This window comes from Glycine max, chromosome 6 (assembly GCF_000004515.6).
Source record: "Glycine max cultivar Williams 82 chromosome 6, Glycine_max_v4.0, whole genome shotgun sequence".
Classification (NCBI taxonomy): Eukaryota; Viridiplantae; Streptophyta; class Magnoliopsida; order Fabales; family Fabaceae; genus Glycine; species Glycine max.
Window position 1 is genome coordinate 20,407,953 of NC_038242.2, and position 27,528 is coordinate 20,435,480.

The following is a 27,528-nucleotide window of genomic DNA, read 5'->3' on the forward strand; positions in this document are numbered from 1 at the left end:
ACAGAGTTGTGCTTGATCCTCAAGAGAAAACAACACTAGAGACTTAGCCTTCCATTAATCAGTAGAAACGAAATTGTAGATTGAAGTAGAAAATGAAATTGTATTGCTACATGAATAGTAAAAACTGGAATTGCAAAATCTAAAATTATTCTTTATCCCTAAAACGAAAAAGACTAAAACTAAAACGAGAAAGAGGAGAGAAGCCAGACTCAAACTAGAACCTTGGTGCTATTATATAGTTCTCAACCCCAAAGCTTACAAATCTATTTTAAGTCCAAGCCCATAAATAAAATAAAATATAGATAAGATAAGATAAGACAAAATCTAGCTGAAATAAAATCTAGATAAGATAAGATAAGATCTAGATGAAATAATATCTAGATGAGATAAAATCTAGATATGATAAGATAAAATCTAGATGAAATAATATCTAGATGATATAAAATCTAGATAAGATAAGATTTGGTAGAATAAAATAGTCTGTTCTCTTCAAGTCCAAGCTCAATTCTGGATTCAAGCCCAATTGCTTATAATTCTCCTGAAATTAAATTAAAAACACAAAATTAATCCAGTAGGCCCAAATGATAAAACTGCATAATTAATTTGACAATTAAGGCTAATCAGTAATTAAAATGGTGACAAAAAAGGTTAAGAATTAGGAGAAAATGATGACACATCAGTCTTACAGTTGTGTGATTGTACAGTTCATAGCCCAAAACTCAATGTGTACAAAATCTCAACACACATGTATCTTACAATTCAACACATACTCAATTTATCACATACACTCAATCTCAATCACAATGTTATATTCCTAAAGCAATATGTTATCACACCTCATGAATCATATACACATCACACAATATTAAAATTTTCATGGCACAAAACATGTATATATTAAATCGAACTATAGTATTTTCAATTAAAAAGAGTTAATAAACAATTAAACTAAAAATGCATTAAAAGTATTTATCGTTGAATCTTAATATATTAATTTCCATCAATTTAATTTTATTATTTGAACTATTAATTCCTAATTTATTTTAACAGATTATATGCATATATATGTGTTATAATCATCAACACATAATAAGCTTATGAGACCAAAACATGACAAAGAACATTTCCAACAATCTAATTCTCATGCTAATCTAGTAAATTTTGTCCTATTCTTTATATAGCTTTATGATTATCCAATTGATTCAAGAGCAAAATGTAACCATGCACATTCGCATGGCATCATGGAGTATTATATAAAAATCTTTCTGATCGCCACCAATAAGCCAAATACGAAGGTTGTCAGTAGCTAATTGAACAATAATATATTAAAATGAAATAGATATCTCGTGACACAAATGTAGTGAAAGCACACTCAATTCACGATAATAAAGAAATCAAATGTACAATTTATAAGTACGAGAAACAAGAGAAAGACACATATTATAATCATAGATAAATTTTCAAAGCATGAGACAAGGGAATAAAACACATCAATTTCACAACAATTCTACATCGAGACATCAATTGGTTTATCAAACACAGTCAATTCATGATTAAAAGCATGGGAACATAATTGAATTTCATAAAACAACCCAGAATTGATCTTTAGGGATCCTTACATATGTTTATTCTAATCCCTAAGCATGAGTAACTCATCCCTTACCTTTAAGTGGGCTCATGTGTGTAGTCTAACAGCGATAGTGATGTCTCTAGAGGTTTCCTAAGATTCCTCAAGCTTATCCTCTAGTTGCTCTGCTAGGGTTTCCAAGCATTAGAAAAAGGATAAGAGATTTGAGCCTTAATTTCATTGTCTCTATGCGAGGGGCAAATCCCAATGGTGGGAATGTGAGAAAATGAGCTAGTGCCAAAGGTGGTGTTCAAATTTCAAGACGATCCAACGGTTAACAAGTCTGGGATCATAGTTTTACTGGGACATGTTTGGGTGTATGCGGAAAAAAAAAGGATTTTGGAAGAGGAAGAAGGGAGAAGGAATTTGGGAGGAAGAGAGAGCAGAGAACGCACGTAGGTTTATAAAAACTACTATGACATTAAAAAGGACAATTTATGTGCATGAGTACTCAAAGCCTATCATTTACCTTATTTTCTTTATTTTATAAAAAGGAACTCTATTTTACTCTTTTATTAAATAAATAACCAATTAAAATATCCCTTTATTTTTTAAAACATCATTTTATTCTATTTATTTTCTAATACTACGAAACTCTTACTTTAATTAACAAAAACTATTTTCTCTCATTTATTTAATTTCTAAAAACTCAATTAATTTCTGGTCCACATGATTGATCATTAAAACTCAATTTCAACCAAATATATCACCCCAAAATATTTGCTTAATTTAATCAATTATAAAAACTCAAAATACATACTTAATAAATATTAATATATATTTATTTACCGAAAACTAGGGTGTTACAAATGACATGTGTCAACACCTTATTTTGTCCGGAGTAATTACTATTTTATATAAAAAAGAACAAAAAGAAAAAAAGAAATAAGAGAAGATAAAAAAGCGGGGAAAGAAAAAAAAAAGAAAATTTTCATGGGTTTCTAATTTTCAGTTTAATGTATCAAGCTCAAATCAAGTGTTGATAGGCCATTAATTCATCAGAGTCAAATAAAAAGGGCGAAGTAATGCCCATTACTTGAACCCGACCTAACACCTATTCAAGACCCAACTCATCCTAACCCATCACAAAACCTTAATTTCTTATATGTCTCTTTCAAAATGGTGCCCCTCTCATTCCTATGCCCATATATGTTATATCCAACATATCTTCATCAACTCCATGCTACTCTCTACTCGATCACTATCCTAATCCTTCATGCAAGCTCTGCCAATGCACCAAGCTCAAGGGTTTCTCTTCAAGATGTGTATGAAGGTATACCAAACATGGAAGAAGTAGAGACTAGGACGAACCTAAAAGGTCTTAAAAATGGAAAAAAGGAAAGACTAAGAGCCAATTGGATGTTGCAACACGCGAAGCTTTGGGATTTCGAGGTCAACTTTAGCAATTGGCTAGAAGTAAAAGAAGGAAGGCACTGACAATAAAATGGGAATTTTCTTCCTATGAGTGTGGGGGTTTTCTGAAGTTTTTCGGTAAAGAAGGAAAACAAAATTAGGAGGAAAAAGGAACTTGTTGTAATTTTCTCTTCTTAAAGAAGAAACTAGCTTGTATTTGGGCATTGAACTATTAATAGAAGACAAACTTTGATTCAACAATCCCTTTCGATTTCCTTTGCCAACATTTTGTTGTTCAATTATAGTATAAAGAACATGTTTTCTATTATGTACTTACCAAAATTCGGAGCTGGCACATGTCAGGGTGTACGTGGCCAAAGTGGACTCTTGGACTTCGTACGCTGGCTTTGAGAAAGGTCTTTGTTAAGAGGATAGGAGGGGAGACCTGCAAAACAAAGGACTCTGACACTCAAGTATATGAGTTAGGAAATAAAGCATGTATATGCATAAGTGTAAGCTCGAGTGAGCGTTTGAGGGATAATCAGTGCGCAGGCGTGTTTGCTCATATGTTCGTGTGTGTGGGATGTATTGAGGGTTTGATAGAACTTGGTATTTGTAGGAGGGAAGTGGAGCTACAGGTCCTTGTTTGTAGGGGCTGTTATGGACCTTATAGATATTTACCATCTTATAGATAATAGCCAGTAGCTTATAGATAATGTTAAAGATAATACATAGTTTAAAGATAAAAACTAGTAGATAGTTATACCTTATAGATAATGTGTAGTTTCTAGATAATTGAATACCTGCCAAGAGATAAGAAGATTCAAATATATTCAAATATTAAGAGGTTAGAGATAACTTGTCAGTTAGGGATCCCGACTGCTAAGGGTCGAACATCCATGATCCTGGCCAAGGCTGACATGAGGGCTTGACATGTGTCTTGGAGTGCCATGTATGATGCCACATGTATTTTGTGGACCCTGGACAGTACATAAGCCCCCCAAGCTCTGAGACGGCTTTCGGGTGAAAGAGGTTGTCTAGCGTTGAAGATTGTATGATTCTGGGGTAGTAGCCTTGACAAGTAGGAGGGTGACAAGTTTGTCAAGCCCTCAAGCATAGACAAGTGTTTGTCTGATGTCGGGTGTGGTAACCTTGGCAGGTGAGAGAATTCCAGGTCGATGTGGCTAGTCAATCCCCCGAGCCTGGACAAATGTTGTCTGGGCTGCTTCTCTCAAGCTGTCCAGGCTGGACATGCCTTTGATCTTGTAGGCTAAGTCTGATGTGTCAGGTGAGGGAAGTCTTTAGATTTGACAATTCTGCCCTTTTTTGGCCGTTGGAGGGTGCACTGAAGATAGACTTTATGTTCTCTTGCATAGGTGTCACTCGTTGAGTGGATAGATATTGGAGACGTAGTTTGTGCGTAAGTGGGGATGCGTTGCGGTGTGAAATTTTAGGGCACCACTTCAGCTCTCTCCATTTACCGAAGAGTCTGCCTCCTCTTTAAAAGAAGGAGAAATTTGATTTCAAGGCATTGTCACTATGATTTCTTGTCTCCTGAATCCTCTTTGCATTTGTTCTTGCTTCTTGTGATTTTCTTTTTTCCCCATTCATCTTCTTCAATCCTTCAAGGTATTTTGTTTTTGATAATGTCTTCATTTTTGTCTGACTCCGCCATCGACTTGGGTGACAGTGATTCTGAGGGTTCGATTCAACAACCCTTGATGGACCAAGAGATCATTTCCATTAGTGGTTCCTCCTTGGAGAATACTCGTCACGGTGCCTCCAACAATGAGTCCTCCTCCTCGGAGAAGGTGAGGGCTTCACGTCGTACTCGTGGAGGCATTTCTTGCCTTTGCAGGAGAGCGTAAACTTTCACTACTTCCGGGGAGTCTATCCCGGTTATTGTGATCCTCCCCACTTCTGCTTTTAAGGAGTGAGGAGAGGTAGTGGAAATGAAGATGTCAGGGCATCTCCCTACGTGTGATGTAGCTGGGTCGCCATTGTTCCTACTTGTTGTTGCTGGCTATGAGTTGGTGAGGGACAATGATCTAAAGTATAAGTCCTCTCTCACCTCTACAGCGAGCGTTGTTCTTCTGTGGCGCTAAGTGAAGCTAGCAAGCCCTGAGGACTCTTGCAAGATAGTCCTTCAGGCTTGCAAAAGTGATAACTTCCCTTTCTTAAAGGCGATGTCGGGTAGTCTGCCCTTCTTCTTTATGCATAAGTGCTTGTTTGAGGTCTTGGGGCTTGTTCTCCCCTTGATCGTCTTCCAATGTACTCTGTTTGAGCACTTGAATATGGCTCCTTCTCAGCTTCACCCAAATAGTTGAGCAATGGTGAAAGCTTTTGAAATTTTGTGCCCCTTCTTTAATATCTGGCCCAGTGTGTTGGTCTACTTGTACTTCTTCTAGATGAAACTAATAGGAAAGATTGGTTGGGTCTCCTTGAATAGTGTGTCCAATAAGTTGCTCGAGTTTGACTTGAACGTCTTTTGCCATTTCAAGGACCGTTTCTTCAAGGTCCTAGACACAAGTGTCGTGGTTGATGGTTTGCCCCTGATGCTCAACAAGGATAGGGAGCCTAGCTTCCCATTCTACTGGCAGGCTGATCCCACCAAGTTTAAGTCTCTTGATGAAGATCTGTTGACCCTCATGGAGAGGGTGAATAAGGCCATCTTGAAGTAGTTGTCGACCTCGTTGGACATACAGGCCCTTTTTTCTTTTCACTTAGTGAGCGATCCCCTCGCTGCCTTGGACAGTAATTGTTTTGCCTTGTCTTGCTTTCTTATGTATTTACTTGCATTGAGGCTTGATCTAACACTTACTTGTGTTGTTTTTTCTCATTTTGTAGGTATTATGAATGACTTTGCTTGGAGGCCATTCATGAAACAGGTTAGACCTACAAGTGGGACTATGCCTCCGTCTGTTGCTACTTTCGCTGAAGGGGGTCAACCTGTTGTTGAGGTTGGTCTTGTTGTTGTTGGTATTGCTGAGATTGTCCCTAGTGCTCCTTCCTCTATATTGGCTAAGAGGAAGCGGGACGATAGTGTTGGGTTGTTTGGCCGCAAAAAGTCGATGGCTCCTTCGAGCCTTCGTCCCCTAAGGCAACCTACAGGGTTGAGGCCTGGTGTGGGTCGCCTTTCAGTTGTGCAAGATATGCCTCCGACTCCACCAGTTGTCGAGGCTCCTACTGCTAATGTCGTTGTTGTTGTTGTTACTCTAGCTCCTCCACCTCCTCCTACTATGCTTGTTTAGGAGGTCGCTCTTATTGCTTCTAAAGTGAGTGCACCAACTGCTCTGGCTGGTTCTACTATGGCACCCTCGTCCACCGTCGTTGCACTTTTATTGAGTGTCGATGTGGTGACCACCAGTTCCCCTGTGGCACCTCCTCCTTCCTCTTCGGCTCTAATAGTCCCTTCCTCCACCTCCTCTCAGCCCCGTGTTTCACTGGATCACATCTACACTTCCAATGATGTTGATTTCTTGTTAGGCATGGGGTACAAACCCAAATAGAAGACCCCCACTGGCTTTGTATAAACCTTGGATAAAAATCTTATCAAGTTAGCTAGGTTCTAGCATGCCACGGATTCTGCCAAGATTTTCCTTCAATGGAGTCTAGAAATCCTTGAAGAAAATGGGCAACGACATTAAGAGATGTTGAACAAAGTGGCATTTTTAGAGGTTGAAGTTTCCAAGTGGAGGGTGACTGCTTGCACTGTCTGGAGAGTGGAGCGTCCTAAGGTAGTTGGTGCCACTATTGCTTTTGTTAAGGCTGTGAGGTCGAACCACCAACTATCTTTTAAAGTTGGTAGTGTGTTGGCCAAGTTGTTGCACACTAGGTTGGATGAATTGTTCAAACGTTGCAAGGACTTGCAGGAAGAGAAAAATAACTTGGCTGGTAGGGTAGAGGATGTTGTAGCAGAGAAAGGTAAGCTTGCTAAGAAGGTGGCGGATCTTGAGGCCCGGGCGAAGGAGTCAGAGTCCATGCTAAAGGAGACCGAGCTACAGGCTACTGCAGAGAGGGAGGCTATCAAGAAGCTTGAAGATGAGTTGCTAATTTTCAAGAGGGAGGCCATGGAGCACCATGAAAAGGGCTTCAACAAGGTCGTTAGGTAGGCCGGGTTCTTCGCTAAGGACCTTGACTTGGGTCTCTTTGACCCTTTCAAGGACGTGAAGGATGGTGTTTTGCTTGACGAATACGATATTGCCGCTGAAAAGGAGGCCGACAAGGAGGAGCAGGGTATTATGGGGCAAGGTGATGATGCCACTATTTATGCTGCCTTTCGTTTATTTTCTTCTTTTCTCCATTGTTGGAATTTGGCCACATGGGCCTTGTAATTATGACAATTTTTCTTCATAAGCTTTCCTTCGAATACAAATTTTGCAGTTTATGTATGTCTTGTGTGTTTGCCTATGCAACACTCCGTACTTATGGTAGTATGAATAGGCCATATTGAGGATAAATGTGGAATCTTTAACAGTGTAGGAAGTAAGACCTTGTCAATGTAGAGGCAGAAGCGTGGTGGTATTGTAAAAAGTATATGACATAAAATCATCTCAGGTTTGATTTCAACCTGGTTAAAGGTCTTGTCACCCATCTAGTGGGGCTTCCTTCTGCTTTGCGGAGCTTCTCCCCTGATGCTTGTGAGGAGTATGTTTGACTTGCCCCTGGTTAAAGGTCTTGCCAACCAGTCTCGGGGGTAGGTCGCCTGACCTGCGGAGTTTCTCCTTTAATGGTTATGAGGAGTAAGCATGAGTTTCACCTGATTGAAGGTCTTGTCACTCAATCTAATGATGGGTGGTTTTGACCTGCAAAGCCTCTCCTCTGATGGTAATGAGGAGTAAGTATGAATTCCACTTGATTGAAGGTTTTGCCAAATAGTCTCGTGGTGATTTATGTTGTTCAACTTGGACCTTTGAATGTGGTCGTCGTAGTTGTTATGAGTGAGTAGACCAAGGGGGTGCCTTGGGTTTTGTAGGCATGCATACCAAGGGTAGACCTTGGGTTTTTTTGGTACCAAGGGTGGACCTTGGGTTTTTGATAGACTTGTATTCCTGCACATATAAAATTAGGAATAGAAAAGATCGTTAAGGGCAGACCTTGCGTACCTTGAATTCTTGTGGAGATGGAACTTAGTAATAGAAAGGGCTCACCAAGGGTGAACCTTGGGTTTATCGAGCCTTGGAATGGGGACATATCCTCCCCTGCGTTTTGAAATGCCTGTAGAGCTGTGTCGAGGCTTACCAAGGGTGGGCCTTGGATTTTGTGAACTTGTGAGGATCACCAAGTGCAGAGCTTGGGTTTGATGAGTCTTATGTGCAGCGCGTGTTCTTTTCTCTTGCATGCATGTCACTTGTCGTGGATGGCATGTACTGGAGATGTACTGTTGTGAATTAGTAGGACAGACCAAGCGTGAACCTTGGGTTTTATGAGCCCTTTGGAGGATCGACTAGGGAATTGTCTAACTTGGGTTTTAGGCGCCGTGCTCTTGCATACATGTCACTCATCGTGGATGGCATGTACTGGAGACTTAATGGCGTGCTCTTGCATACATGTCACTCGCTGTGGGTGGCATGTATTGGAGACTTAGTGGTGTGCTCTTGCATTCATGTCACTCGTTGTGAGTGGCATGTATTGGAGACTTAATGGTGTGTTGTTGCATACATGTTACTCGCTGTAAGTGATATATACTGGAGGCTTAATTGCGTGCTCTTGCATACATGTAACTTGCTATGGTGACACGTACTGGAGACTTAATGTTAGAAAGAGGGCTCAACAAGGGTGGTCCTTGGGTTTTAAGAGCCTTAGAGCTATGACTATGGACGTTCCTGTCTTGACAAGAAAATTATGAAAAGGAAGTGGTGTAGAATTTTTATTCAATGCATTTGATTAAGTACAAATTCCCTTCATTATCCCATATGTGCCTAATTAAAACCTCTCAAGCCAAAACCCTAATTTTTCTATTTTTGGGACAAAAGACTTGAGTATGAAAAAGAGTACAACATTGGGTTTAGATTTAGGTTAATTGAAGTAGAACCTTAGGTGGGTGGCAATTTATGCTCTTGGAATTGCTTTACCATCCAATTCTTGTAGTCTGTGTGCTCCATTGTCAAGGCTTGTTGTGACCCTGAATGGGCCTTCCCAGTTGGGCTTTCCCACTCAGAGATCTTTTCTGATTTCACCTCAGACTCGCCATACAAGGTCACCAGGTTGAAAGGCTTGTGGTTGAACCTTTATATTATATCTCCTCGCTGCTCGGAGTTTGGTGGCTTCTTCTCGGATCTTTGCCATGTCTTGGAATTCGTTTGTTGTTTCGACTTCTACCCTCATATTTTCTTCATTTTATTGTTGCTGGAACAGCAGTCTCCTTGTGGATGGTTTCTCGACTTTAATAGGGATCATGGCATCTATGTCGTAAGTGAGTCGGTAAGGAGTCTCGTTGGTTGTTGTATGGGTTGAACAGTGGTACTCCCAAAGTATATACTAGGGATCTCCTCTTTCCATAAACCCTTATACTTTTCGAGTCTAGTGCGCAGGGCCCTGAGGATGACTCTATTACCTGCCTCTTCCTAACAGTTGGTCTAAGGATGTTCAATAGAGGTGACAAGGTGCTTGATGCCTAGCCTTGCAGGAAGTCTTTGTAAGTATGAGTTTTGAATTAAGTGTCGTTGTCTGTGACAAAGGCGTATGGGAGGCCGTACCTGCATATAAGGTGTTTCTAGGTGAATTTCTCCACCTTACATGCCATAATTTCTCGCAGTGGTCTTACTTTTATCCACTTGGTGAAGTAGTCGATGGCGACTAGTAAGTTTTTAACTGCTCCTAGGGCCTTTGGCAGTGGTCCTAGTATGTCCATTCCCCACATGGAAGGGAGCTCAGACTGTGGAGTTTGTCAGGAGGGGTGCATGGAATGTCTGCAAACTCTTGGCATTACCTGCATCTCTTTGTGAAGTCAAGGGTGTTTGCCCTAAGTGTTGGCCAGTATTAGCCAGCGCACACCACCTTTGTTGCAAGGGAGCGTCCTCTTGTGTGGAGACCACAAATTCCTTCATGGAGTTCTCTCATGACATAATCTATTTATTGGTTGTTTAGGCATTTGAGTAGAGGTGTTATCAACCCTCTTTTGAATAGTTTGCCGTCAAGGATGATGCAGTAGCTGACCTTCCGTTTTAGGCATCGGGTTTCATTCTTGTTTGATGGCAACACCCCCTAGATTAGGAAATTCCTGTAGTGGGTCATCCAATCTGGTTCCTCCTTTTCTCTAGCCATAACTTCTTCGGTGTCTATGGTGGGAGTTTAGAGCATCTCCTGGATGATAGTCTTGAGGTGCCTCGCCTTTTTGGTGATGGCTAGCTTAGAAAGTAAGTCTTTTCTGGTGTTGTTCTCTCTGGGTATGTAGTACATTTTCAAGCATTTGAAATTATCGATGAGAGTTTTGGCAATCTGGTAGTACTTGAGTAGCACTATTTCCTTGGTTTGGTATCTGTTGGCAACTTGTCCCTGGACGAGCTGCAATTTTGTATAGCATCGTAGCTTCTTGGCCTCAACTTTTGTTGCTAGTTTCAGACCTGCAATGAGCGCCTCATACTTTGCCTGGTTGTTTAAGGCTCTAAAGTTGAGCTTGAAGGCTTGCTCTAGAGTGACATTGTCAGGGCCTTCAAGGATAATTCCTCCCCCGCTTCCCTTTACGTTGGATGCATCATCCACAAAGAGGTTCCACTAGTCTAGGGTGGTTTTGTTGTTTCCAGTGAATTCTACTAGGAATTCAGCCATGAATTGTGTCTTCATGGGACCGTGAGGTTCGTATTAGATGTCAAACTCTAAAAGTTCTACAAACCAGGCCATCATCCTTCCAGCAAGTTCATTCGCAAAACCTGCTTAATGGGGTAGTTTGTTTTGACTACCACTTGATGACTTTAGAAGTGGGGCCTGAGTCGTTAGGCCGAGGTAATGAGTACTAGTGCCACCTTTTCTACCATTTGGTAGCGCTTCTTGGCATCATGAAGTATGCAACTAGTGAAATAGATAAGGAGTTGATGTTTCCCTTCCTCTTGCACAAGGGTCGAGCTAACGGCTTCGTCAGCTACCGAAAGGTATAGGAGTAAGGGTACTCTTGGCCTGGGCCGACTCAAGATCGGTGATGTAGTTCTGGTCTTCTTGAAAGCCAGGAAGGCTTGTTCATAGGTCTCACCCCATAGGAAGGGCTCTGTTTTCTTGAGTAGTGTGTAAAACAGCTTTGCCTTTTTGGCGAGCTTCGGGAGGAACCTGGACAAGGATGCTAGCCTACCATTCAGTTTCTGGACTTCTTGGACATTGGTCGGGTTTTGCATCTCTAGTATGGAAGTGCATTTGTCAATGTTGGCTTCAATCCTCTCAGTGGAGAGACTACCTCCTGCCATAGAAGAAAGGGAGAAATTTGATCTCATAGAGGAAAGGCCGAGGGCCATTGAGGGGATCGGTGATTATCCATTTGCCGACATGGCGTAGCTATGCTTAGTGCCCGGCGTCGTCATCCCTCCCAAATTCAAGGTGCCGGACTTCGACAAGTACAAAGGGACCACTTGTCCCAAGAACCACTTAAAGATGTATTGTTAGTAGATGGGGGCATACTCAAGAGATGAGAAACTCTTGATGCATTTTTTTCAAGAGAGTTTGGCCGGGGTGAGAATCACTTGGTATACTAACTTGGAAACTTCTCGGATCTGTTCTTGAAAGGACTTGATGGCTGCATTCATTAGGCAGTATCAATACAACACTGACATGGCTCTCGATAGAATGCAATTGTAAAACATGTGCAAGAAGCAACATGAGTCTTTCAAGGAGTACGCTTAAAGGTGGAGGGATTTGGTAGCCCAAGTAGCATCTCCCATGATGGAGAGGGAGATGATAACCATGATAGTAGACACATTACCAGTGTTCTACTATGATAAAATGGTAGGTTATATGCCCTCTAGTTTTGCAGATTTGGTGTTTGCGGGCGAGAGAATTGAAGTGGGCTTAAGAAGGGGGAAGTTCGATTACGCTGCTTCAGCAAGTACAAGCAATAGGAGGTCCGGAATGGGTGGAGCTAAGAAGAAGGAGGGAGACACTCATGCCATAACTTGGGCTCCCACATGGCCAAAAATCCCAACAAACCCCTCATAACCCCACCTACCAATATTCTCTGCATCAACCAAATTATTCAGCCAATATTGGCACCCCTCCCAATTCGGTGCCCATCCAACAAAGATTGCCTACTCAACCATAAACGCCTCCCCAACAAAATTTGTTTCCCACACAGTCTCGACCAACCAGGAACACCAATCCCAACGCATACTCAAACTCGAGGAGGAACTTCCTAGAAAGAAAGCCCTCGGAGTTCACCCCAATACCAATGCCCTATGCTGACCTACTACCATCTTTGGTCAGCAACCAAATGGCTTTGGTGATCCCCGGGAAGGTTTATCAATCTCCCTTCCCCAAATTGTATAATCCCAACACGACCTATGCCTATCACGGTGGTGTTTTGGGGCATTCTATAGAGCAGTGTGTGGCCTTCAAGCACAAGGTACAAAGCTTGATCGATGTGGGATGGCTGACGTTCCAAGAGGACAGTCAGAATGTGAGGACTAATCCACTCGCCAATCATGGAGGCTCGACGGTTAATGCAGTGGAAAAGTGGGAGCCTCGGGGATTGAAGCAGATGGGGGACGTGTCAACCTCTAGAAGGTTCATTTTGGAAGCACTATGCGAAGTGGGTATGATTCGCCTTGATGGGGACAAGGGAGATTCCTGTTTAATGCATTCGGGGGCATCACACGATGTGGAGACGTGCTCAATGGCGGAAGAGTTGCTCCAGGGGATGATGGATAAGGGCCAAATTGAAGTCTGCAGTGCGAGGAAAGGGAAGGGGGATGTGTACATGCAGTCAGATGATAAAAACCCAAGTAAGCCCAAGCCTTTGGTGATCCACTTCACTAGGGATATCGCCACTCAGAAGCCCCGAGGCTTCCAACCTATTACAGTTAAGAAGCATGCGCCCTTCCCTTACAAAAATGGTAAGGCAATGCCATGGAAGTATGCCGCACAAGGACCTGACGGAAGAAAAGATGCATCCATCGTACATGTTAAGGATGATCTGTCCTCCACTAAAGTTACAAACAAATCCGGTATGAGTGGCATGACTCGTAGTGGATGGATCTTCGCGGCGCCCGAACTACCGGTGCGATCCAAAAACCCAAAAGGGAAGGCAAAGGCGGATGTGTGCGAGAGTGATAAGGCGGGCCTGACCCCGAATGATGAGGTCCCGGTTGGAAAGATTGCCAAGGAAGGGAACAACTTCAGCAAGAAGGGAATATTCACTGAGTTCAAGGTGATTGAACAATTAAACAAAACCCCAACTAGGATTTCTCTGTTAAGGTTGCTTATGAACTCCAAGCCTCATAGAGTGTTGTTGGTCAAGATTTTGAACGAGGCCCATGTAGCACAAGACATATCCGTGGAGGGTTTTGGGGGTGTAGTCAATAACATCACGGCCAACAACTACCTCACTTTCGCCGACGAAGAGATACCCGTCGAGGGCAGGGGACACAATAGAGCCTTGCATGTGTCTGTCAAATGTTTGGACCACATAGTGGCCAAAGTGCTCATTGACAATGGCTCTTCCCTCAACGTCATGCCTAAGGCTACTTTGGACAAGCTGTCTTTTAACACATCGCACCTGAGACCGAGCTCCATGGTAGTGCAGGCTATTGATGGTAGTTGTCGGGATGTAAGGGGAGAGATCGATCTCCCAATTCAAATCAGGCCCCACGTGTGCGAAATTACCTTCCAAGTAATGGACATAAATCTTGCCTACAGCTGCTTATTAGGTCGGCCTTGGATTCATTCGGTTGGGGTGGTCTTGTTAACACTACACCAGAAGTTGAAATTTGTGGTGGAAGGGCGGCTGATTATAGTTTCGGGAGAAGAAGACATACTTGTAAGTTCTCTGTCTTCTATGCCTTATGTTGAGGCTGTAGAAGAGTCATTAGAAACATCCTTCCAAGCACTAGAAGTTATAAGCAATGCTTACATGGAGTCTCCCCCGGTGCAACCGTGCTCATCTGGTGCCGCTTCGATGGTGGCTCGGGTTATGTTGGGGCACAGATATGAGCCCGAAATGGGTTTAGGCCGAAATGGGAATGGCATAGCGAGTTTGTTGGAGTTCACGGAGAATCGCAGAAGGTTCGGATTAGGATACGAGCCTACGCGCGCCGACAAGAGGAGAGTCGCCTTAAAAAGGAAGGAGAGAAGCTCGGCTCAGCCGTAAGGGCTACAACTGGAAAGAATCACCTTTTGCCACATCGATGAAAGCTTCGTCAATGCAGGGTGGATGTGTGAGGGACGGGTTGCTGTGATAAACAGAGAAACCCCTTAAGACCAATTAATTTGGGTGCGGTCGTTTCGTCCAGAGTTTGAATTGGGGAATTGGCAAGTCATCAAACAATCTGGGATTTCCATGGCAAATTCAATGTAATTTAGTAGTTCCAACCCTATTGTTAGGTCTAGGTGATGTAACTCCATTGGAGCTTGTAGACCTTGGATCTTCTTCATCAATGGATTCCTTTGCTTCTTGAAGTTTGATTGCAGCAGAATGGAGAAGGAGAAAGGTGAATGGAGATGCCACTTCAAGTAGAAGATGAGTCTAGAAGAAGCTCACCACCATAGGAAGTCATGGATAAGAGCTTGAAGGTAGAAGAAGATGAATGAAGGGAGAGGAAGAGAAGAGCATGAAATTTAGTGCCTCTAAAGAAGTCTGAACTTTGAAGTTTAATTCTCAAATGATCAAAGTTGAAAAAATGCACACATATGACCTTTATTTATAACCTAAGTGTTACACAAAAATTGAAGGGAAATTTGAATTACTATTCAAATTTCACTTGAATTTGAAATTGAATTTGTGGAGCCAAAAATTCACTAATTATGATTAGTGAATTTCAGTTATGGTTCAGCCCACTAATCCAAGATTAAGTCCAAGATTATCCACTAAGTGTGCTTTGGTGAATTTCAGCTAGGGCAACTTACTAATGGGCTATGGTGGTGTTATTCCACAACATGATGCATAAAGAGATTGAAGTCTACATGAATGACATGATCGCTAAATCAAAGACCGAGGAGGAACACCTTGTCAATTTACGAAAGTTGTCCAAGTGGCTGCGAAATACCAATTAAGGTTGAGTTCCACAAAGTGTACTTTCGGGGTCAAATCCGGAAAGTTGCTCGGTTTTGTAGTGAGTCTGAAAGTAATAGAGGTAGACCCAAACAAGGTAAAAGCCATCCTCGAAATGCCCGAGCCATGCATCGAGAAGCAGGTCCGAGGTTTCCTTGGATGATTGAACTACATAGCAAGGTTCATATCACAGCTGATCGCCACTTGCGAGCCTCTTTTCAAGCTGTTACGTAACAATCAGTCCGTCTGATGGGACGATGATTGTCTAGTGGCGTTCGAAAGGATTAAACGGTGGCTCATGAATCATCCTGTGCTTGTTCCACTAGTGCCCAGAAGACCCTTTATCCTGTATATGGTTGTGTTAGATGAGTCAATGGGGTGTGTGCTGGGACAACATGATGAGTCTGGAAGAAAGGAATAGGTTGTCTATTACTTGAGCAAGAAGTTCACGACATGCGAGATGAACTACTCTTTGCTAAAATGGACGTGTTGTGCCTTGGTGTGGGTGGCTCACCGTTTGAGGCAGTACATGTTGAATTACACCACTTGGTTGGTATCCAAAATGGATCCCGTCAAGTACATCTTTGAAAAGCCCTCTCTCACTGGACGGATCACTCGGTGGCAGATTCTATTTTCAGAGTTTGATATTGTTTATGTCACTCAGAAGGTGATGAAGGGAAGTGCCTTGGTAGATTACCTGGCTCAACAGCCCATGAATGACTATCAGCCTATGCATCCAGAATTCCCTGATGAGGACATTATGACCTTGTTTGAGGAGGAAGTAGAGGATGAAGACAAGGACAAATGGATCGTGTGGTTTGACAATATGTCTAATGCACTAGGCCATGGAGTTGGGGCAGTATTGGTTTCCCTGAATGAAAAATATATACCTTTCACGGCTAGGTTGGGTTCGACTGCAGAAACAACATAGCTGAGTATGAGGCATGTGCCCTTGGGACCCAAGCGGTGATCAACTTCAAGGTCAAGTTGCTCAAGGTATACGAGGACTCGGCCTTGGTAATTCACCAGCTGAAGGGTGAATGGAAGACCAGAGACCATAAATTGGTGCCTTACCAAGTTTACATTAGGAAGTTGATAGAATTCTTTGATGACATATCTTTTCATCACATTCCTAGAGAGGAAAATCAGATGGCCGACGCCCTCGCCGCCCTAGCGTCCATGTTCCAACTAAGCCCGCATGAAGATTTGTCGTACATCGAATTCATATGTCATGGAAAGCCTGCACATTATTGCTTAATAGAAGAAGAAAAGGATGGTAAGCCTTGGTACTTCGATATCAAACAATACATTGAAGACAAGGAATACCCGCCTGAGGCCTTTAACAACGACAAGAGGACATTGCGAAGGTTGGCGGCCAGCTTCTTCCTGAGTGGAAATATCTTATACAAGAGGAACCATGACATGGTATTGCTTCAATGTGTGGATGCCAGAGTGGCTGAGCAAATGCTAATAAAGGTGCATGAAGGATCCTTTGGAACGCATGCCAATGGACGTGCCATGGCCCGAAAAATTCTAAGAGCGGGGTATTACTGGCTCACTATGGAGAGTATTGTTGCATCCATGAGAGGAAATGCCATAAGTGTCAGGCCTTCGCCGATAATGTTAATGCTCCACCCATACCTTTGAATGTCTTGGCAGCACCTTGACCATTCTCTATGTGGGGCATAGACGTGATCGGAGCCATTGAGCCTAAGGCTTCAAATGGGCATCGCTTCATCTTAGTCGTCATTGACTACTTCACCAAATGGGCCGAAGCAGCTTCATACTCTAGTGTAACTAGGAGTGTGGTGATTAGATTCATCAAAAAGGAGATAATTTGCCGATATGGGTTGCCCAGGAAAATCATCTCCGATAATGCCACCAATCTGAACAACAAGATGATGAAGGAAATGTGTGAGGATTTCAACATCCAACACCATAATTCCATGCCTTATAGGCCTAAGATGAATGGGGTAGTCGAGGCTGCCAATAAAAATATCAAGAAGATAGTTCAGAAGATGACCATGTCATACAAGGATTAGCATGAGATGCTTCCCTTTGCATTGCATGGTTATCGAACTTCGGTGCACACATCTATTGGAGCCACCCCTTTCTCTTTGGTATATGAGATGGAGGTTGTGCTCCTGTTTAAGGTGGAGGTTTCTTCTTTGAGAATCCTAGCCGAGTCGAGGTTGGAAGAATTAGAATGGGCCCAAGCACACTTTGATCAGTTGAATCTTATCGAGGGTAAGAGATTGACCGCCATAAGTCATGGGTGACTGTATCAAAGCAAAATGAAGAATGCTTTTGACAAGAGGATGCGCCTGCGCAAGTTTAGTGAGGGAGATCTTGTCCTAAAGAAAGTATCGCAGGCTCAAAAGGACCATAGAGGGAAATGGGCCCTGAATTATGAAGGACCGTTTGTTGTGAAGAAGGCTTTTTCGGGAGGAGCATTGTTGCTTACAAACATGGATGACGAAGAGCTGCCTCCGCCTATGAACTCTAATATCGTTAAGCAGTATTTTGCATAACGCCTGGGGCAATTAGAAGGCTTAACATCTGGCCATCCTCAAGGACTCATTGGAATCTCCAAGTTTTGAAATCTTTTGTAAACCATAAATTGCAGCATTAATAAAGGTGGGTTAATGATTTGCATCTCCACCTCTAGTGTTGTGTCCTTTACTTTCTATTGTCTTTAAGAACATACACTCTCGATCTTGCTCACTAATTCCAGAGCCACTAAGCTCAATCAACGGGGTGTCGTAAGTGTTTAAGTAAAAATTGACCACCACAATAAACACCTCTGTAATTGTTACATTTTTACATTTGATCATAAACATGCATGCATTTGCATCTTATCATCAAAGGACCCTGCAAATCGGAAAATGAACAAAGAGTCATTTTGGGTGATGGTTAGCACCACATCGATTTGGGTAAGCACTAAGGGCAAGTGAAAGGTATTACAAGCCTTTTGTAGTATTGTTTCACATATTTTCATGATGTCACTTTCTTTGTCCAAGCTTAGGGGCAGGAACGCCCATGATTGATCGATCACCACCCCGTGTCTGGCTAAAGACATTAAAGAAGCGCTCCTAGGAGGCAGCCTAGTATCTCTAACTTTGCTCTTTAATTTCCTATTTCATACTTGTTCATTTTCTTGAACTATATCCTAAATTCACCTAAGTTTATATGCAATTATAGGAATTTTAGAGAGAAAATATAACAATGAATAACACAACTTTGCAAAGGATTTTTTGCAAAAAAAAAAAAATTAAAAATTAGCTCGCCTAGGCGAGCATGGTCTGACGAGAAAACATAAAAAGGGGAGGGGTGAAGCCATTTTCACCCCATTTCTTCCCCAAAACTCAAAACCTCCACCAAGCTTACGGGAACCACCATTGGCAGCAGCCCCCAAGCTTCGTTTGTGCACTTTTGGTTTCATTTTTTTCGCATTCCTTTCATCTCACGCAAGTAAGTACCATCTCTATTCAATTTTACCTTTTCCTTGTGGTATCTTGGTGCTTTATTTGTTATGTTTTTGCAATGTTTATGAGATAAATTATTTGTGAATCCATGACTTGAATGTGTGATTAGGGACTGCAATGGATGGCCCTAGGCCTATCCTTGATCCTATTGTAGATTGGTATGTCATGGTGTTCTCCATTCCTCATTTTTACATGCTTAAACATGCGCCCACCAACTGTTCGATAAAATGCCTCAATGACCATTTCATGTATTGTTTTGGAATATAAATGTGAAATTATTTTATGCAAGTAACCATCATTTAGAATGTGTGAGCAACTTAGATTGGTGGATTAAAATACCAAGAGCATGAGCTAGGCTTGGAAATCTAGACCTTGTTTTAAATGCAAAATACATGAATTACATGAACATGTAAAAATGATTGGATGGAATTAACCTAATTATTGGTTGAGCTTGCTACACTATGATGGGCACATTGCATCTAAGTAGCAGTAAAATGTTTTTCCAAAAAATAATAATATGCATTAGTGTGTGATTTTTTTTAATTAGTTGCACGGTGACACTTGCAATTAGCAAAAGAAACACACACCGCCCAAAGTTGGTTGGCTTTTTCTTGCTTAAGATAAATGAAATAATGGTTGTGCATTTCGTTCAAACTAACTTTTTATGGATGTGTCTTTGCAGGCAATGGCTCCAAAGAAGCTTCTCTCTAAGAGGACAAGGAAGGACGTCAGGGAGAAGGATCCATTGCGGCTCCACAAGTGGACATAGAATTTGATGGACACCGCTTTCGGAGTGAGGAACACCAATACCGCTTTGAAGCGATCAAGAGTTGGTTTTTCCTCAAAGAGAGACGGGTCCAACTGAAAGAGGGGGAATACACTGAGTTCCAGGAGGAAGTTGCCAGAAGGCAATGGACTCTGCTCACAGGGCCTATGGCTAAATATGACCCAGAAATAGAAATGGAATTCTATGCTAATGCATGGCCCACAGAGGAAGGAGTCAAGGATAAGTGCTCCAGGGTGCGGGGCCAATGGGTCCCCTTTGACGAAGATGCCATAAATCAGTTCTTGGGGCATCTGTTGGTCCTGGAAGAGGGTCAACGTTGCGAGTTCAGTGAAAGGAGGAGCCACGCTTTGGGATTTGATGAGGAGGCCATAGGCTAGCTGTTGTGTATTCCCGGACAGGACTTCGCACGAAGCGTGACGGGAAGTCAGGTGTAGATCATGCGCACTAGCATGACCACGCTGACACAGATCTGAATGACGCTACTCCTCAGCAACATCCTTCCCAGCAATCATAATTTTGATCTTCCCCTGCCAATGCCAGCTGGTCTACACCATCTTGACCCAGGTCAATAATCACATGGCCCATCTAATCTTAGATGTCATTTACCAATTTGTAGGGATCACGCCTCCAAGACACCCAGTGGACCCGGAAAAGTCCAACAGAGCATTGGGATTTCAGACCTTGATCACAGGTCTTTGCTATGGAAGCAAAGCTTTCCAAGTTTATTTTGATGATGCCAAAGACTTAAGTCAAGAATCAAGAGTCAAACAAGTTTCAAGAATCAAAGAGTCATTCAAACAAGAATCAAGATTCAAGTAAAGATTCAAGAAAAGACTCGAGATATGTAAGAACTTCAAGAAAAGCATCAAGATAAGTATAAAAAGATTTTTTCAAAAGAAAAGATTAAATAGCACAATTTTGTTCAAGAGAGTTTTTCAAAGAAAAATATTTTACCAAGAGTTTTACTCTCTGGTAATCGATTACCAGAAGGCAGTAATCGATTACTAGTAGCCAACATTCTTTTCATACTGATTTACAAAGTAGTAATCGATTACCATGAGCATCTAATCGATTACCAATGTTTTTGAACGTTGAGATTTCAAATTTCAAGAGTCACAACTTGTGATAAAACATTTTCAAACTTGTGTAATCGATTACACAATATATGTAATCGATTACCAGTGTTTCTAAACGTTTTGAATTTTGAATTTAAACATGAAGAGTCACATTTGTTGATGTGTAATTGATTACACTATGATGGTAATTGATTACCAGTGACTGATTTTGAAAAATAAATTGCCAAAAGTCACAATTTTTAAAGTGACTAGTTTCTGAAGATTTTTTCAAGAGTTACAACTTTTAAAATGACTAGTTTTCAAAAGAGTCACAACTTTTAAAGTGACTAGTTTTCAAGAGAGTTACAACTTTTAAAGTGACTAGTTTTGAAGAAATTGTCAAGAGTCACAACTTTTAACTTGGTTTTTAAAGAGCCATCAAATGGCTATAAATATGTGACCATGGCACGAATTTAAGAGAACTTTCTAATTCATTTCTCAGCATTCTTCTAAGAGTTTATGTTCAATACTTTCTTTATTCAAGAAAAGTTCATTGGCCAAAAACTTGTTCTATTCTTCTTCTTCATTCCTTCTCTCTCTTGCCAAAAGAATTCAAAGAACTAACCGTCTGAGAATTCTTTTGATTTTTTCCTTCTTCCTCTTGCCAAAAGAATTCAAAGAACTAACCGTCTAAGAATTCTTTTGATTCCCCAAACAAAGAATTCAAAGAACTAGCCGTCTGAGAATTCTTTGCCCAAACACTGAATTCAAAGAACTAACCGTCTGATAATTCTGAGTAAGAAGCGGGTAGCTTCTTGGTTGTAATAGTGAACACAAGGGAGGGTACATCCTTTGTGGTTCGCTTCAAGTAGAGGGTACATCTACTTGGTTGTTCAAAGAGAATAAGGGAGGGTACATCCTTTGTGGCTCTTTGCTTGTAAAGGATTTTACAAGGTTATTGGAAATCTCAAGAACCGTGGGTTGCTTGGGGACTAGACGTAGGCACGGGTTGTGGCCGAACCAGTATAAATATTGTGTTTGCTTTCTTCTTCCCTACACTCTTTAATTTTCCGTTGTGCACATTTTATTTCCGCTTTACTTTTGTCTAAGTTATTGTTTTTGTTCTTTACTTTCTCATAACTTAGTAGTAAAGCCTAATTGAATCTAGTAACATTAAGAAAAATAATTTTTAATTAGTCAAGACACATTCATAATTAATTCAACCCCCCATTCTTAATTATTCTGAGGCCACTTGATCCAACATTTGCTAGTTCTATGGGCTGCTGGTTACGCCCACGAAGCTCATCTGACCTCCCATTAATAGGTCCTTCATAGAAAAGTACTGCATGCCGAGGCAAGCACAGTAGTCGGGGTAGGACCACCAGCAGCCAGCCGCAGATGCACCATCACCACCTCTACAGCAGCGACCATCCCTAGAGTCCATCTTTGCTCACATGTAGAGGATGGAACTATACCCGCAGCATGTGGCTAACCAGCAGGCGGCCAATCATAGGGGCCATGTGCAGTTGAATGAGAGCTTTTATCAGTATACCCTGCATCAATCGCGCCAGGATCCCAATCCTTACTCGTGGCTTACTCTCGAGTAGTTAGGGGCCACAATTGCATGGCCTGGAGATAGACCCAGTTTTCAGGCAGGGGCAAGACCCACATGGGTCCCAGGAGATGAAGATGGAGCTCAGGAAGATGATGACATGGCCGATGTGATGGACTTCTTCCTTTGAGGAGGCTAACCGCTTGACCGAAATCACTTAAAATTGTGAACTCGTCTTTATTTTATTTATCACTTTTAGTATTTGTTTGTTATTTCATTGTGATGGAACTTGTCTTTATTTTATCGCTTCCAGTATGTTGTCATGTCATTTCATTATGATGGAACTCGTCTTTATTTTATCACTTCTAGTATGTTGTCATGTTATTTCATTGTGATGGTTTGTTTGAAATAAGAAAAACTAAGCAAAAAAGGGGGGATTTTGTGTATGGTTTCTTTTCTTTCACGCGCCTTTTGTCCCTTTAATAAGTAGGGTCTCGGGTTATAACTTTGCCCAAGATTCAAACTTTTTGTAAAAAAACAAAACTAAAACTAACATGCTTTTAAAAAAGAAATGATCGCTAGTTTTCTTTGGAAAGTTCACGGATCAGAACACGAAAGGTTTTTTTGAAAAAAAAAATGTGCACTTAGAGGGTGAAAACAACGAAAGACTTTCCCAAATGCCAAAATGGACTCGGATGTTTTGTGTGACTTGATAAAAGAGCAATCGTTGAAACACTGGTTTGGCCTGAATGTGGAAACGAACCCTAAGCCTTAGTGTTTGTGTGGCCACAAAGCCTTATATTTGAGTGTCTGCATGGATATGTGCTATGGCCATTCCCTTCTTTCTGAGCCATTGGCCAAACAGGTGTCCCAATATACATTATGTTCTGCCATTTGCAGGCCTTTTGAGCCAAACATCAACTTTTTGCCATAACCTTGACCTAGGATGGAAATTTCCAACCTTACCCTAGGATGAGAGAGCAGGGGGTATTCCAAGCGAAGCTTTTATTATCTTGGGTTAGAGGTGTTCGTCAAAATAAAAAAAAAAAAGCAAAAGAAAAACACAAAGAACAAAAACAACAAAGAAAGAAAGCAAAAGAAAAGAAAGAAAAAGAAAGAGAAAGAATCAATCAAGCAAAGATAGAAGAAGAGCAAAGGAAATAGAAAAGAAAAACAAGTTCTTTGGACCAAACGATGTCTGAACAATGTGCAAAATTGTCGAAAAAAAAGGGAGAAGAGCAATAGTAACTTGGTTAAGACACCGGGGGGTGTAAAGTGATCGCCTACTTTAGTTACTAACCAAATCTTTGTGTCTGCTATCCTATTCCACACCAAAAAAGGAGAAAGGGAAAAAGCAAGGGGAAAGGCCAGAACAACTAAAACCAAAATTTCCTACAAAATTTGACCTTATAAAGTCATATTGATCCATGATGATTATGTGTATTATCTTCGATTTGATGGGAAATGACTTGAAAAATAAATTTATAACATGTCTGTGGTTTGGAATTAGGATGAAACACTTGTCTATGTGAAACTTTATACACCTTAAGCGATTTTCCTCTATTCGGTTGGACCCAGTGTTTCCTCTAATGTTCTCTTAGAAACGAAATGCTAGTGTCTTAAATCTCATTTTTGGTTATGAGAAATTCTATCTGCATGCTTTCATTCCCCGTTGGTCACATTGTTTTTTTCAAAAAAAAAATGTATGTTGTTATGATCGGTTTGGGGGTTTGTTTCTTTACCTGGTGTGTTCACGTTTTAGTGAAAGATTTCAAAGACTTCAATGTTTTTTGTCAAGACTTCAATGTCTTCTTTACATTTCAAAGACTTCAATGTCTTTTGTCAACATCTTCTTTACATTTCAAGACTTCAAAGTCTTTTGTTTGGTGCTCTTGATACTTCATACATTTATTCTTTTGACATGTTTCACTGCTTTGGTTTTCGCCAGTTGTCGATCGGACAGCAAGATCGCTGGGATGAAATTAGCGTCCTTATCTTTACTTACCTTTTTATTTTCAATAAAAGATAAGCAAAGAGGGACAATTGTCAGACCCTAATTTTGCTGGGGACTATCATTCACTAACGTTTTGATTCTCGCTAGCTGAATTGATCTGTTCGACACCAGTTGCGACGTTTCGGTAAAGAATGTGGAAAATACCCAAAAAGGAGGGCAAAAGGATCATTTTAAGCTTTTTTCTAACCCTTGGCTCGCCCAGGCTTACCTCTGGCTCACCTGGACCCCCAAATAGCTTAGGGGTGAAGTAACCAACTCACCTGGGCGAGCAAGGTTACTTCAGGTTGAAGCAACAACTCACTTGGGCGAGTTGCAGATCCACCAAACCCCCTTATTTCCTATAAATAGGCGTGAGGAGGGGCTGAAGAAAGGGTTCAACTTTCAAACATTGAGAGATTTCAGTGAAAATCAGAGAGAAGGAGAAGAAAGAAGAGAAAAATGAGGCCGAGGCGCTACCAAATCGCGACCGTAATCAACTTCTACATCGTTCATTGTTTGGTGTTCTTCATTCATCATCTAATTAGTATTTATTTTAAGGATTTGGATACAATCTTTACACCCTTAGGGATCCTCTTTGTTGCTTTGCACATCTTCATCTCATTCTTCTACCATCAATAATCTCTTTTCTTCTTGTAAAGTGAGTTTTGACCGATCATTTACATCACAAATCATCTTTTAATGAGATTAAAAGTTAATAAGTGAAACCAAGATGAAATCAACATGTAATTGAGTTTTTGTCCATAAAAGTCGCTTGAATCCATTCAAGGTCCAAAACCTTAACGGTCTCTTTTATTTTTTTGGTTAAAATGAACCTTTCAAAAGTTTAAAATCAACTCAACGCACAATTTTCTTGCTTTTAAAGAACTACGTAGATTTGAGTTCCTCGTCGCACTTGAGGATACGTAGGAGCAAGGGAAACGTTCTTGTTGACCCCAAAAAGTAAAAAAAAAACATAAAAAAGGAAAATAGAGAAATATAGAAGTCACGATTTTACACACTTGATTAAAGGTTGTCGTCTCTTATGACGAACGCGTGGGGTGCTAATACCTTCCCCGTACATAAACAACTCCTAAACCCTTATTCTTAAGATTCGCAAACCCCTTCTTGGTTTTTTCTAACGTTTTCCTCGAATAAATGTTGGTGGTGACTCCCGCGCATTTTCTTTTTCTGGAAGACGCACCCTTGAATCTCGCCTCACCTTCCCGCTGAAGGGTAGGTTGCGACAGATATGAGAATACATCACATGTGGAAAAAAGAGGCTCTACTGATGCATAAAATATGTATGCACAAGGGAAAGTGTACCCTACGCAGTAGTAACAATAAGCCTAAGTTCGGATATCGTACTCAAGGGATCAGTTGTGTTCCTCGATAACTAAAATTATTAAACTAAATAATTGGAGTAGTTTAAGAAGATATTGAATTATTTTTGTGATTTTAATTTTAATAGGAAACAAGTAAAGTATTGTAAAAGAGAGAATTGAGTGATATTAAAAATAATTGTGTATTATAATGTACTAGTATCAATTTCCCCCAACCCTGTTCTATGAAATTCCTACCCGAGTCAATTACCAATTCCCAAAGTCACCTAAAGCCTTTGATTTGGGTCATTAGATTCTTTCTCCTTAAATCAATATTCCAAATATCATGAATATACCAATTTAAGGAAAATGATAAAATAAAGTCTAGGGATGACTAATTCAAAGATAAACTAATCTATTGGAGATTACCCAAAGAGTTTGATAATGTAGTTTAGTATAAAATATTCACTACCTAGATCTACCAAATACATGTAGATTATCATCATTGTATATTCAATTAAGTTATGATTGATCAAGTTTTAATTGACAATAAAAAATAAGGTAAGAATTAATTAACATAAAACATCAAGGAATTTGATTAATAACAAGGGAAGGAGTAAATTGGGCAGTTACATCATAACCCCTAAACTTTGAGAGACTAATCGTTCATGGTCAAAGCAAAACTAGAAAGCATGGAAGAAATTAGCATAAACATACCAATAGGGAAGGAATGATGATCACGATTCATCCTCACAGTGTTGTTCACACCTCATAAATGCTCAAAACACTCTTAAGGCTCTAAAAATCATAAACTAAATAATGAATTTCGAATATGATTAAGTACAAACACCAACTTCTTATTTATAGATAAATATTTTGATATAATCTCTAAAGATAATTACTTTAATTAGGCACACTATAGGTAGATATTCTAATATGATCTCTAAAGATAATTACTTGAATTAGGTGCACTATAGATAAATATTCTAATTATATCCCTAAAGATAATTACTTTAATTAGACTCCTAAAGATAGTTTCCTTAATTAATTTTAGTCTTACAAACAATAAAATGGTAAAAAGCATAACTTTTGTTTTGAAGTTTTTGACTAATGCTCACCAGTGCATCGGATGATGTTCCCAAAGCATTATAAGGAGTGAATATAGATAGGAATTTGATTCAACAAAGCCTTAGTTTAATCTAGTTGTAGTGCTAATTGAGTTTGAAGATTCATTAAGAAGCATGTAAGATGATTAAAGCATAAAATATCCAACATTTTTGTATAATAAAAAATGTATACACATCATAATAGAGAAAATTTTGGTGGTAGATATCAAAGCATGTGAAATACAACATAGTTCCACTTGGTAATTAATTTTCCAATATGAACATAGATACTTGAATCCAAAGTGATGATCAACAACCAAAAGGTAAAAGAGATATACCGGTACCACAATTTGACATCACTTGCCTAAGATCTTTCTTTTCCTTTGCAGTTCCCAAAAGATCCTAGTAGCATAAACTTGAAATAGACTCATTCAAAGCCCATTGAAAATTAGAAAAGAAAGAAAAAATCCTTTTAAAAAAACAAAAGAAAGAAAAGTGGAGAGTCAAGTTCGAACATTGCAGCAATGGAAAATTAAAAAAAGAAGGTAAAACATAGGACCTTGATAATTTTGGTTTCAAAATTTATTGAAAATATATTTGATCTATCATGATCTCTGTTCTTAGCATTGATTAAAAAAAATCTCACAAATATTGTCACTATTGTTGAAACTTATAAAACTAATATAAGCTTGATTTTCAAGTTTAAATTTGAATTTTTTTCAAGCATTAACACCATACATGTTACAGGAACATGAAGGAAGGGTTATTAAACTTCACAAAGTCATTACAAATAACTTTTTGTTTTTACCTCCGAGGATACCAACATTGGCCAAGGGATCTAGGATCAATATCTGCGTGGGATGAAAACACTAAATATATAAAAGATAATTATGCCTAAATGCAATTGTAAGCATACTTTTCCACTCCATACAAAATAAGAGTTTATATACATATCTCATGTCAATATGAAGTATCAAGTGAACATGTTTCATACACTACATATTAGAATGTCAAGGCCAATTGCAACTACCCAATATAAGAATGTAAAGGTTAATTGAAACTCC

At 40.3% G+C, this 27,528-nt stretch overlaps 2 protein-coding genes across 2 annotated transcripts; both read left to right on the forward strand.

Moving 5' to 3' along the window:
• Positions 1-12,350: 12,350 nt before the first annotated feature.
• Positions 12,351-14,267, forward strand: LOC113001861 (uncharacterized). Its single transcript, XM_026128729.1, has one exon. It carries the CDS (start codon positions 12,351-12,353, stop codon positions 14,265-14,267), a length of 1,917 nt encoding a protein of 638 aa, XP_025984514.1.
• Positions 14,268-15,729: 1,462 nt separating this feature from the next.
• On the forward strand, positions 15,730-16,814 carry LOC102666714 (uncharacterized). The gene is made up of 2 exons (XM_006582514.1): positions 15,730-15,978; positions 16,071-16,814. The coding sequence occupies exons 1-2, from the start codon at positions 15,730-15,732 to the stop codon at positions 16,812-16,814; spliced, it is 993 nt and encodes a 330-aa protein (XP_006582577.1).
• Positions 16,815-27,528: the final 10,714 nt, after the last annotated feature.